Genomic DNA, 14,096 nt, shown 5'->3' with positions numbered 1-14,096 from the left:
CTCTCTCTCCCTCCCCTACTCCTTTATCTGACACCTCACCCCCTCTCTTTTTGTCTCTCACTTTCTCTTTATCTCTTGTTTCTCCTTTTTTTTTAAGAACATGGCTAATGTAGAAATGAGTTTTGCACAACTTCATTTGTATAATGGTTATTATATTTCTTCACAATGCAATGGGAAGGGGGTGGAGGAGGGGAAAAATTGGAACTAAAAAATTTGAATATATATATAACCTCCCTCCCCCTTAGTAAAAGTGAGAATATACAGCTAGGTGAGTCTATGGGATAGAGTGCTAGAGCTGGAGTCAGGAAGATCTGATTTCAAATTCCTCCTTCAGTCACTTTACCTGCTTATCTCAGTTTCCTCAACTGTAAAAAAAAAATATAAAAGACCTATCTCCCAGTATTTTATAAGGATCAAAGGAAATTAGTGTAAAGCATTTAGCATAATCCCTGGCACATAGTAGGTTCTATATAAATTCTGACTATTATTTATTACCTCCAGAGGCAGTCTATTTCAAGATTTATAACATCGAAGCTACATCGACTCTCCCCACTTTGTATCTGAGGAAACTAAGGCTTTGGCATGTGAAATGACTTGTCCACGGTCATACTGCTTGTAAATGGCCGAGCTCAAAACCAACCCGAGTTCTCCACGGCTCTCGAGTCTTTGCTCTTTCCGCTATATCATGCTAGAACAGTGCTCATTATACCCAGATTGTCCCAGATCAGAGCACAGCTGGACTACTGCCTCCCATTTTCGGGACAACTCCGTCCCTTTAATAATTTACTCCCGGCTTGTAGGCCCGTCTCTCTTGAACCCTTCTCTAGCTCCTGAGGTCTTCTGCATTTTTGCGGTGGATTTTTTTGGACCTAGTCTCTCTGGATCCTCCCCCCTTGCTAGTCCGCCTGTAACTATTGACATCACCAAATTCCCTGCTTTCGGACAGGCTCCTCCCCGCGGCGCTTCCTTTAGCCGCAGTGACAGCTGAGCCCTGATAGGAAGCGATCTCTCCGCGGTGCTGGGCCCTGCTCCGGCCTTCTTCTGCCCTCCCCTCCCCTCCCCGGGCCGGCTCAGCTCCGTTGGCAGTGTCGGGTTACTGCTGTGTCCTGTGCGCCAGGGGGTGGGGTGGAGGGGTGGGCACAGGAGTAGGCACTCAGGCTGGGCACACATTCGGCGAGGCAGTGGATATACAATCCGGTAAACTATGGCTGATGACTTCGGCTTATTCTCCTCCGGCAGTGGGGCCCCGGGGCCAGCAGAGGAGGACCCGGCAGCTGCTTTCTTGGCCCAGCAGGAGAGTGAGATCGCCGGCATTGAAAACGATGATGAGGGTTTTGGAGGCGCTGAGGGAGCCCTGCAGCAGCCAGCAGCTGAAAATGGAAGTAAGTGGTGCGGTGATAGAGGAGCTGTGGGCGAGAGCCAGTGGTGATATCTAGTCTGAAGTGGGCTCAGACGTGGGGGAGGGGAGGGGTGACAGGACAGTGGGGGAGCTTGAAACTCTGCTAGACACCTGAGACCCCGCTGGGGCCCAGGCTGTAATTCCAGAGGCCAGGATCTCTGCCAAGCGACAGGCTAGTCTGGTGAGGGAGTCAAGAAGCCCAGCAGTAGCTAGGTGAAGGGCAGGCACAGAGGGAGAAGGTGTATCTGGCAGCAGGCCATCTGCGGTCCCTAGACCAGGGAACTTGAAGGCGCAACTCCGGAGAGGGAATGGTCTGATCCTGCCAACTCAAAAATTCCAGAGGAAGGGCCCTAACCATTGCGGACCACTCAATCTAGAGAAGCAGCCAAGGTTCATTCTGCCTTCCTCCCACTCCAGATGGGTCCGAACAGGGCAACAAATAAACTGAGGTTAGGAGCTTGTGTAACCCTGGTGCAAGAGGAAATATTCACAGTCCTCCCCAGTTGCAGTGCTCTCAGAAAGTGTGTTGGGGTGGGGCATGGGTGTAGGGGCAGATCACCTGTTTCTAACTTGCTGGTGATTTTGAGCAATTCACTTTCCCTCTGGAGGCCTCTATCTTAACTGTAAATGTAGAGAGTCTATGAGATACTTTCAACTCTAGACTTTCTGTGTTTTTATGATCAGATCAAAACAAGCATTTCCGGAGTAGTGGAAGATAATAATTAACATTTACATAGGTCTTTAAATTTTACTAAGCACTTTCCTCACAATATCCCTAAGAGTTTGGCAGAGTCAGGATTATTAACCCAGTTTTACAGATAAGGAAACTGTGCTCAAACTGAGCCACTCCCCAGTTAACATCAGAATTAGCTTTGGAGACCAATTCTCACCTCCAAATTTAGGTGTTCTTAACATTATTTATCAGTAATCCTGTGTTCAAACATTATATGGGAGATACAAAGTAGCATTAGATAGGTTATCTTGTCTACCTTAAGCTTACTAAATCCCACTGGTTATCTAAGAATAATATTAGGAATCTTTGGTAGACTGGGGAGGAGGGGAGAAGTAGATAAAGGGGTCTGAGGCCTACTTACACTTTTGCTAGATTGCTAGGACCTTTCACAACTTGTTTCCAAAGTAACAAGTCAAAATTGTGCCTGGGGCAAATGATGTTGGGGGATGGAAAGCATAGTAGAGTGTGGGGCAGTTCTACTTATCCCACAGAGAGCCCTGGTCTTTGCTCTCATAGAGATCAGTAGGAAGTGAACCCTGAGAGTTGTACTGGTGAAGGGAACCTGGAGATCGTGGGCATCTTTACTTGGATTGTAAGGCAAAATAGCAATAGCTTTTACCAATTCCTGCCTGCCCCCCACCTCTACACCAACTCCATTTTAGCATTCTAGAGCCCCATCCTCCCTGTACTAGTTATGGTTCTGATACCTCCCCTCTTTGGGCCTAACAAAATTCAAATATATAGTCTCTAAGGTTCCTTCCTGTTCTAAAATTCTGAGTATGTTGCTTTAAGGTATTTTCACCTCCAGATTCTGTGTTCTAAGTTCCTTTCTAGTTCTGACATTCTGTGTTTCTGTGAAGCAGGTAGCAAAGATAGTAGTCTTCCTTTTATAGGGAGAACCGAGGCTCAGAGAATAAAGTATCTTGTTCATAGTTACTCAGCCAATCAGTTTTAACACCTTGCTCTCTTTACTCCCTGTGGTATACTCAGAGGCCCAGAGGAGGAAAGTAAACTGCCTAAGGACAAATGGCTAGTGTGGTATTTAAACCCATATTTTAAAATTCCAAATCCAAATTTAAATCACAAACTTTAAAATATGGGTTTAAATTCCAAACTCAAAGCTATTCCCCACTACACTACAACTGCCTCTCAACAAACTCCCTTCCAGCTTTGACCTTGCAGGTTCTGATGTCCCTTTCAGCTCTCACATTCTGTATTCTGAGACCACTTTCAGCTCTGGCAATCTGTGATTCGAAAGTCTCCATAGTTTGAATATTTATGAAACAATGAGTTCTCTGCTTTTATTTTTGGAAAAGTGTGCTTATGATGCTTAATCAAAACCAGACACTCCCTTATGGATATTATGTCTCAAGTGATGCTTGCTTTCTTTTTTTATTCTGATGGAGTTTTGTGATGGCAACATGGTTTGACAAAGTTTCTCATCCCATATGGTCTGACAGGTGCAGAAGTTTAAAATTAAGTGCTCTAAGCCATCTTCACACTACTGGTCACCACTATTAGGGAAGCTTTTCAGTTTAACAAACATTTGTAAAGTCCTATGGTCATAGTTGAGTGTTGAACATAAAAAGATATCTCTTTTATGTAAATAGAATATAATAAAAGCATTTGTTCTTACTGCATTTACAATCTAATGAGAGAAGGATGAGTACATGGACAATTATGAAACAAGAGAGAATAAAATAGGCATGAGAGGCCTAGGAAAAGTACTAGAAGAAATTTGAGGAAAGAGAGATCACTTGCCATTTAGGGGGTAGGAAGGGCTTCTGGAAGGAGGTAGCCTTCATCTTGAAGGAAGAGAGTGACTTCTTTCATTAGAGATAAAGGTAAAAAGGTAAATTCATTCCAGGGAGGAGTTTGAAAACATGGGAAATACGTGAGAGTGAATAGGAGTTAATAATAACTCACAGGCTCTGACTCTTAAACAAAAGCAGAGGAAGAAGCTTTGGTCCCACCCTTTCTATTCTTCAGTCCCCTTTTTTCCTGCTCTTCCTCATGTCTATCCCTTTTTATAGTTTCTCTGGGTTGGAAGGGGCATTGCTAAAGAGAATTCAATTCTCAGGGAAGAGTTGGCAAGTGTGGGAGAACTGGGCCCTATGAGTGTCCCATAAATTAGACAGAAATCAACCATTTGGTTGGCACATTCCCTCCCTAATAGGGCTTCACATATTAACACAGTCCAAGAGGTGGTAAAGCTGGCAAAAAGGGGGAAGAATAAGTGTTCTAAGGAGGACATTCAGAATGATAATGGGATTTGCAATGATACCACATAGGAATCAGCTGGAGGAACTAGAGATGTTTAACCTAGAGAAGATACATGATCCCTGTCTTCAAGTATTTGAAGAGCAGTCCTGTTGAGCAGGAACTGGTCTAGTCCTGCTTGGCCCCAGAGGGCAGGATAAGGAGAGGTTTCAGAGAGACAGATTTTGAAGATAAAGAAAACTGATTAACAACCCGAGAGCTACCTCGGTGTGGAATAGTCTGCCTTGGGAAATAGTGAATTCCCCATCTGTGAAGATCTATAAGCAGTGGATGGATGACCATTTTTTCAAAGATGTTTGTAAGGGATTCTCTTGTTAGCATTATATCCCTTCTGCAGTTCTTTCCTACTTTCATATTCTTTGATTCTAAGATGAATACAAATAAGGAGACCAGATACCAGGCTGTCAGAAAAGTCCAGGCATGGAGAAGAGTTTGGATTTGAGAGCTTTTCTTCTTACCTCTGAGATTCTATGGTTCCTAGCATCTTTGCTCTCTTTCTTTCCAAGGGCTAAGGAAGAAGGGAGGAGTGAAAGCCTTCTCTCTCCTCCCTCTTTCTCTCCCCCCTCCTTTAGCTTGTTCTGCTGTTTTAAATGGGGCAGGAGAATGGCAGTGGAAAGAGAAGTGTTAGCAGAAGGGGCAGCAGTCAGGCCAGCCCAAACGAGAAGTCAGCAGGCTGGGTGTGGGAAGGAGGGTGTGGATGGAGTATAAATTACTGTGGGCCAATTATCTAGGTGGGGCTGAAGATGCTGGGGGCTGGGAAAGGAAGATGTAGATTCTGTAGGAAAATTGAAAGTTAAACAGAATTTGAAAGTCACTGGAGGTCGAGGACTGGGTAGAGATTGGGCCTGGGCCTCCCTCTGCCTCTTTGTCCAGATAGCCTTCCCTTTACTATATAGACCATAATCCTTTTATCTCTGAAATGGACCTTTCTTAGTTTGAGGAGTCTCTAGTTATCTGGATGGTCCATGGTATAGAATGTAAGAGCTGGGATGGACTCCAGAATTTGGAATTAGCATGTAAATATAGGGAAGGTAGATAGGGAAGGTAGACCTGGAAATGAATCTTTTGAGAGGCAGCTCTGATTCATGGAAAAATCACTGAACTTGAAGTTAAGAATTTCTTTTCTGTAAACAGAGCTTACTTTTACTAGTAACCTTCTGACTCCAACTTGAACTAGCTCTGGATCCTCAACAACTAGGTTCACCCCCATTGACCCTCTGCTTCAGTAATCCATGAATTAATGGATGTGTTATTCCCTGCATTGCCAAACTTTACAAATATCCTCTTCCTTCCCTTCCACCCCTTAAATTTAGGAGATGGTATTTGATTGTTGCAGTAACTGAAAAAATTCCTTACTCTTTGGACAACTCGATAATGAACCACCATGACTCCAAAGTGACACCTTTTTAACTTGGTAAGAACTGCTAGAACTTGGATTCAAATCCTTTGAGAACCAAGGATCACCTCCATATTATAAGGAAGCTCCAGAAGAGGACTTAAAATGTAAAATGGAAATGATACTATTTGTACTAATCACTCTACAAGAGACTTCACTCCCAGGTTATTTTCAGTAACAGGAACTAAAAGAAGATAAGAAGTTAACACAATTCAGATAAACAATAGTATACTGAATCAGATCATTCAATCAGTCAACATGCCATTATTAAGCACCTGCTATATGCTGACTTTGCTAGGGATGCAAAGTCAAAAATGAAGATTTCTTCCTCTCAATTAATAACATATTATATATTTATATAAGTTAACAAAAGCATAAATATAGAATACATGTATATATTTACAGATGTATTAGCTAGGAACTTATATATCATATGTAGTGTGTATATATTTATGTATATGTGCATGGATGTTTATGAATATTTATTTTTTGTTTACTTCCTACACAAATCATTTCCTGATTGCCTAAACTACTTATGCTCTTCCTTAAAAATCAAAACCAAGAGATTTAGACTTAAGAAATCTGTTTTAAGAATCTAGCTCTAATTCATACTAGCATACTAGTTTGATTACACATCCTCTCTGAATATTCCATTCCCTCATCTATCAAATGAGGGTAAGGCTTCTTTTATTCTTTGCCTCCCACAGTCATTGTGAAAAAAAGTTCTTTGACAATCTTGAAGTGCCACACAAATGTAAACTCATGTTTTCTCTGTGTCATAAGCCCAAGAAATCAGAGTCCTGGACCCTACTATCCTTAACTATTGTTTTTGGAAAGGTGGGGCTAGGGATATCTGGTTTGATCCTTAGGCTAACAAACACTAAATTGATGTCATGTTTTGGAATTTAAGCTAGTAATTGGTGAGCCCATCACTGGTATTTTATATCTTCTAATTTTATATCCGCTTTGGCTCAGGGCTCCACTGGCTAACCTTGCCTCAAGTAGAGTCTAGATTCCTAGCCTTGGTCCCTTATTTGATGAGTCAATTTGTGGTCAGTTTATTGGCAGAACAGTAACAACCCCAAGATAATGTCCTTTCCCATGGACTAGATAGATAATTTCTTAAAGTGCAGGACAACTAAGTGGCAAAAATGGATAGAGGACTAGGTCGGGAGTCAGGAAAACCCAAGTTCAAATTCTGCTTCAGATACTCACTAACTGTGGAACCCTGGGCAAATCAATTAACCCAGTTTGTCTCAGCTTCCTCATCTGTAAAATGAGCTGGAGAAGGAAATAGCAAACTACTCCAGTATCTTTGCCAAGGTCACAAAGAGTGCAACAGGACTGAACAACTACAAGAAAATCTCTAAAGCCCCTTCTAGCTCTCAATTTTAAGACTTGAATTAAATGTAAATGTCTCTGAGTAGTAATAGGACCCTTCCCAGCCTTGAAATCTAGTCGTGTACAATCCCTTTCCACTCCTTGGCTGAAGATGGGAGATTGGAGACCAAATCCTGACTCTAACAGTAGCTCCATGATTATATGTGAGCTTCTTTCCCTTTTTGAGTCATAGTTTTCTCTTCTATAAGGCAAGGATAATGATGTTGACACTATCTACCTCCCATAGTTAATTAAGGGTACTGGTGGGCATCACATCTACACTATATAGTAACGTTCTGCAAGAGCCTGAGTGGGACTCTGTGTGCTGTGCACTATCAACAGCAGATTTCTTGTCATCACACCATCATTCCCTGGAAGGCATACAATACTACAAACATTTGCTAAATAAAAAAATTTAGAACTACATAGACTAGATGGCCACCAAAGCTTTTTTAATTCTAGAGTTTTAGAATTCTGTTAGTTGGTCTCTGCCAAAGGGAAGGAATTTTAATGAGATTGACTAGTAGAATTAGACATTAATTCATCAATCATTGCTTTTGGGGCCTAGTCATTCAACTAATTCAGAATCTCCTTATTTGTATTTTCATTCTTTAACTCTTCATATTATATGCAAAGATAACTTGAGAAATTTTATCAAATGCTTTACTGAAATCAAGATCCCCTATGTATTTGGACTTGTCCCTAACAGTACAGTCACTTTTGTTAAATTATAATGTTTTAGACACAATCGTCATTTTGAAATTCATTAAACCTGTGGCTTTATTGATGTGCAATGGTGAAGGTGGCCACCTGTCCTTGCTCTCACTCTATGTGATTTTTGTCCAAAGTAGAATTTTTGAAATCCCCTAAGAGGAAATTCAAGGCAATTTCGTACTCAGAAAATTTTAGTTTCTTTTATAGCAGCCCTGACAGTCATTTAGCTGCTTTTTGATGATACTTTGTCACTTTGAATGATACCATTCAAATGGTAAGGTATCACTCTCTCATGAGGAAGCTAATTTCATCTTAGAACAGTTCTGGTTATTAAGAAGTTATTCCTTATATTAAACTAAACTCTTCCCTTCAACTTCCACAAAGCATTCTTAGTTTTGCCTTCTGTAAGCACAAAGAAGTCTCTTCTCTCTGCCATGTATTAGCTAATATTAAATAGTGTTTTAATATTTTCTTTTTTAATGGAGTATATATTTTAATATTTTCAAAGCTTTTTTTGCATTATTTTATGTCTCATGTGAGATTCAAAACACTGGAAGGTAGGTGCTATTATTATCGTTATGTTATAGATGAAGAAACTGGGGCAAGCAGTATTTAAATGACTTGCTTAGTATTATGTAGCTAGTAAATGTCTAAGGCAGGATTCAAACTCAAGATCTCTCTGACTCCAGGGATCACACATTCCTCACTTGCACTGTCAGCTAGCCTCTCAAATACATGACAGCACTTCAAATATTTGAAGACAGGGACCATGAACACTTCCCAGGCCTTGCCTTCTCATTTCTAGGCTAGATATCTCCAATTTCTTCAATTGATCTTGGATTAATTGGACAAGGACATGTACCCTCTATGATCAGATTGATCCATTCACTAATCACTGATTTTCAGATGAAGCCATTCAACTCATTCTAAATTCACCTTATATGCACATTTCTCTACCTAGTCCACAAGGAGATCTAAAGAGATTTCATCAAATGCTGTAGTTTGGTCTCCAGACCTTTGACCTATTTTGATCACCTACCTCTGGACACATTCCAGCTTGTTATTGTCCTTTTTAAAATAGGACACCCAGAACTGAACACAGCCCTCCAGCAATAGCAAGCATCTGATCACTTTCCTTGTCCTAGACACTATGGTTTCTATTTATGCAACCCAAGATCACCTCAGATTTCCTGGGGGCTGTGTCACACTGTTGACTCATTCTGAACCTGCAGTCTACTAAAATCCCTAGATATCTTTCATATGAACTGTGGTCTCTCCATGACTCTGCCAATTTAATGTAGGTGATTTTTTAAATCTTTGTATATGATTTTTTATTGATACATTTTGTTTTTAGATTATATTCATTTCTCAAGTAACTATTTCCTTGTAACAAAGATTTTTTTCTTAAAGAGAAAAGGGGAAAAAAACATTTAGCAAAGCCTTTTATTATACAATTGTTTTACATATACTTTCTTTTCGCCAATATCCAGCTCTTATGCCTCATCATAGTGGGTGACTGGCATCTTGCAGGTTATACACATGGAACACACAAGCTCTGACAGGTGCTAACACAGTGGAAAGGGTTTTTATAAGAAATAGCAAAGGAGCAGTTAGATAGTGCAGCACTCCAGTCAGGAAACCCTGAGTTCAAATTTGGTCTCAGACACTAAGTACATACTGGCTGCATGACCCTAGGCAAGTCACTTAACCCCAATTGTCTTAAAGAAAGAAGGAAAAAAGAAAGGAAGGAAGGAAGGAAAAAGAAAGAAAGGAAGGAAGGAAAAAGAAAGGAAGGAAGAAAGGAGAAAGAAAGGAAGGAAGGAGGAGGGGAGGAAGAAAGGAGGAAGGAAGGAAAGAAGAAAAAAAAAAGGAAAGAAATAGCAAAACTGGAGTCTTAAGAATCAGCCTAGCCAAGTTCAGAGAAGCATATCCCTGAATTGATTGTAATGATGACTTTTTAAAAAAATTATAACAACTATCAAAGGTGAAGTACCAAATCATAGAGGAATTTCAATCTCTGTACTAGTGAAAAATATCAACAGTAATGGAATCATTAATCTTAGAACTCACATGTAAGATTTTACATTCATAGCTATTAATTTTTATCTTGTGAGACTCATGACCTTAAATTCTCAAGAAATTTTTATGTCTGTTATCCAAATTGTTAACTCTCTCTCCCAACTTTATGTATTGCCCACATTGGATAAACATGCAACTTAGGTTTTTATCCAAGTCGTTGATAGAAATATTTATCATGTTCCTCTGCAGTAACAACTCATTCAACCATCACTTTTGGGTTCTAGTCATTTAACTACTTCAGAATCTAGGACTCTTCATCTTGTCTACAAAGATGATTTGAGAAATTTTTTCAAATGCCTTGCTAAAATCAAGTTACTTTGTGTATTTGTTCTTGTTCCCACCAAACAATACAGTTACTCTTGTCAAACTATAATGCTTTAGACACAATAGCCCTTTTAAAATTCATTAAACCTGTGACCTTATTGATGTGCATGGTACAGATGGCCATCTATCCGTGCTCTCACTCTATGTGATTCTTGTCCATAATCTCTCCTAAATCCCTCATAAATGATCTGCTCAAATGCTGAAGAATGTTCTCTAAGCCTTTTCTGGGGAAGGAGGAGGAGCAAAGTGCTTTATGAACATTACCTCATTTGATCTTCATCATATCTCTGAAGTCTGTACTCTTCTAGGTCTTTTAACATTTTATGGGCACCAATGTAGTATTTGAAATGTCCATTATCTCCTGGTAAATGACCAACCTAAATACTACCTTTTTATGCCATTTATTATGTATGAATTTAAAAAAGAAACTGAATCTGTCATAACTTGTTCTTACTGTGAACCCATGTTGATTCCTAGGGATTTCTCCTCTCATCATAAATCCTTGCAAATTCTTGCTTGATAATTTGTTCCACAATTTTTCTTAATATCAACATCAAATTCATCAATCTTTAGTTTCTGGAATATAACTCCTCTTCTCCTCTCCTACCAACTTTTGAAAATAAGGTCCTCTTCCATTTTCTATGATTCTTCAGCAAAAGCTCATTCTCTGCAATTCCTCAGCAACTGCCAACAGCAATTCTGTGTTCACATATGCATGTTCTTTCAGCATCCTAAGATGTCTGGGCTTGCTAATGTGAACTCATTTAAAAGATATTGGTACTCTTTTTCTCACCCAACTTGAATTGCAGTTCCCTCTGGTTCTGAATATCAGCTCCACCTCTTTGAGATTATATGTACATATATATATGAAATTCTAAATGAGAACATATATGTGTGGATATGGATATACACATATAATGATGGAATAACTGAAATGGGCTATCCATTTGATCACATGGCACAATCTATACAATATGCATTTTTCATTCACTTTCTTTTTTCATGTATGTGGTATCCCCAGAAGACAAGATTGCTAAATAAGAAAGAGCTCCTAAGTGAGAGAGTCCTGAGGAGAAAATCACATTTTCTGTCAAAGAAAATGATTATTAAATTGAAAAATGGATACAGATTTGTTATACTTTAGAAAACATTCAGGTAAAATAATAAACTTCCAGGGATTCCATCTGAATTCCTTTGTACCTCTCAGTAGGGAGTCAGTAACCAGCTCTTGTGGCTTTTCCTCCCGGAACTGACTGCAGGTTTACTTCTATTTATGAAGCAGGAAGTACTGACATTCTTCTTCAGAAAACTCTGTACAAACTCTGTTCATACTAGTTGCATTTCTCTGATAGTTTAGAATTTTTCAGATTGCATATGAACACACATGCATATATGCATATATATGCATGTATATAAAATGACTGAAAAAATAAACATGCATATATCTATATATCTTTACTGAATATATATATATCCAGATATGCTCATCATTTTCAGTTGTGTCCAACTTTTTGTGACTCCATTTGGAATTTTTCTGGCAAAGATACAGGAGTAATTTGCTATTTCTTTCTCCAGTTCATTTTACAAGTGGAGAAACTGAGGCAAACAGGGTTAAGTGATTTGCCCAGGGTCACACAGGTAGTCAGTGTCTGAGGTCTTGAATTCAGGAAAATGAGTCTTCCTGATTCCAGGTCCAGTGCCTTATCCACTTTGTCACCTAATTATGTGTGTGTGTGTATTTATTTGGCTTTTCATAGATTCTTCCTTCCATCCTGCCTGAGAACTCTTCACTTTTTTTCATTAGTCAAGCATTCCCAGTCATTCCTCCGCCTCCTTAAGGAAGGGCTTGAATTCATTACTCTGTGGGTGGGTGCCTCCCAGGAGGACAAGCATGGTTCAGCCCTTACTGAAAGAATTCCTTTATTCCCTTCTGCCTACATCCCTCTTTCTTGATGCCCCGTCCTGCCCTCCCCTCCTTTGCTAATTGCCTGTTTGCTGCTGCCAGGATCATAGGAATGCTACCCCTCCCATGTCACTCCCTGAGACCATATGCTCAGGTGTGACAATCAGCATCTGTTTGCTCAGTCATGAGTCAGCCTTGCAGTAATGAGCACACTTAATCAGTAAATATACACAGATCCTGGACTAGAGTATTTTGAAATTTCTCACCTCTTCCCACCCCTTTTGACTGATGACTCAGTGTAACCAGAGCAGAACTGCTTCTCATACTGACCATCACACACAATACAACCCACGCCTGCCAGGTCAGCACTGCACATTTCTGCAGTGAGAGGGAATCTGGGTTCTTCTTCTTGGCTTGTTGTGTAGTCATTTGGGCTGTGTCTGACCTCACGACTCCATTTGGGGTGTTCTCTCCTTTTCCAGCTCATTTTGCATATAAGTAAATTGAGGCAATGTTCAGTGATTTTCTCAGAGTCACACAGTAAGTGCCATGTGTCCGAGATCACATTTGAACTCAGGTCTTCTGATTCCAGGTCCGGTGCTCTATCCATTGCACCATCTAGCTGCCCTGGTTTGTTTGTTTGTTTTTCGTAGTTAGCCTCTTGGAGGTTCAAGGAGGGATCCCAAAATGTTGGGATCCCAGATTGGCATCACGAATTATCCAAATCAAGAGGCAAAATTTATCATAATTGTAACACCAGTTAAAGCTGGACAAATTCCAAAAGAAGTTAGCAAAGAACCAGGAGCAAGAAAATAAATTTGTAGGAAAAAGTTAGAGAGAGCAGGTACTTCATGTCACTGGTTTTATGGCTTACAGGTGGAGTTGGGGAGTGATCTGGTTCTGACTGTGCACAGGTGCAGTACTCAGAATTCTCTGAGCAGAGCTGGGAGGAGGGAGCCTTCTGGAGATGTGCTTTTAAGCCTGAAATGTCCCTAGAATCAGGTGGCAGATATACAATTTTGTTCTGCATCTGTGTTAGCTTTAAATACTTTGTTATTGCTTATTAGTCACAGAAACTCTGTTATTACTGACCAAAAATATGTTATCTGACAGCCAGCAATATTGGTAGTCACAGCATCCTGATCATATAAAATAAACTGGGGCCTAGGGGAAGAAATATATCATTTTTAACAATATCACTCCCAAGGCCAGGTGGCCTTGATTTTAATGCTACATCCTTCCTGAAGGCTGCACCACATCATACTCTTGATAAATCCTTTTCATTCATTCATATAAACCTCTTTTAAAGTTTTACCTCTCCATTACATTATAAACTTCTTTAATTTCAAAGATTAATTGAATGTGGGGTTAGGAATTGTGCTAGGTGCTGGGGAGAGGCAAGATTTGGAGGGAGAAAAAAAGATCATTTCAGTGATTTCAGTGGTGTATGGAATTCCTACTACCTCTTCTAATGCAGTTCTTCAGTTTTTCTGTAACTTATAATATCAAAAATCTGCCTGGGGTACATAGGGATTAAATGTCTACATTAGGAACACACACAAAGCAGGACTTGAACGAAGGTCTTCCCAACAAGATCAAGCATCTACCAGTCTCTCTTAGGTATTGGGGATACAATCAAGGGTATGCTGGTAAATATTTAACAACCAGCTCTCTGGGGAAAAATATTTAACAACCAGCTCTCTGGGGAGAAACTATATAGTAGGCATAATATACTTTAAAATTTAATCTTCATTATTTGTATTTTCTCCATAACTTTCTTAAGTCCAGATAACAAAAAATAATAATAAATCAAGTTCTGATTTGTAGCATTTACTGATTGTGATTGCTCATACTGAAATTTTAGTTGGCTCCAGCACAACTCAATACA

General features: G+C 39.8%; 1 protein-coding gene across 2 annotated transcripts in view; it reads left to right on the top strand.

The window, feature by feature from the left end:
* Positions 1-970: 970 nt before the first annotated feature.
* CLTB (clathrin light chain B) overlaps positions 971-14,096 on the top strand; it is a 35,069-nt gene continuing 21,943 nt past the window's right edge. For both annotated transcript variants that reach the window (XM_074292175.1, XM_074292174.1), the window contains exon 1: positions 971-1,382. In XM_074292175.1, the coding sequence (XP_074148276.1) occupies positions 1,205-1,382 (178 nt within the window). In that variant the 5' untranslated portion in view covers positions 971-1,204. The remainder of the gene's footprint in view (positions 1,383-14,096) is intronic.

Source organism: Sminthopsis crassicaudata, chromosome 2 (assembly GCF_048593235.1).
Source record: "Sminthopsis crassicaudata isolate SCR6 chromosome 2, ASM4859323v1, whole genome shotgun sequence".
NCBI lineage: Eukaryota > Metazoa > Chordata > Mammalia > Dasyuromorphia > Dasyuridae > Sminthopsis > Sminthopsis crassicaudata.
The sequence above is the reverse complement of the archived record's forward strand: the minus strand, read 5'-3'. Positions and strand labels throughout refer to the sequence as shown.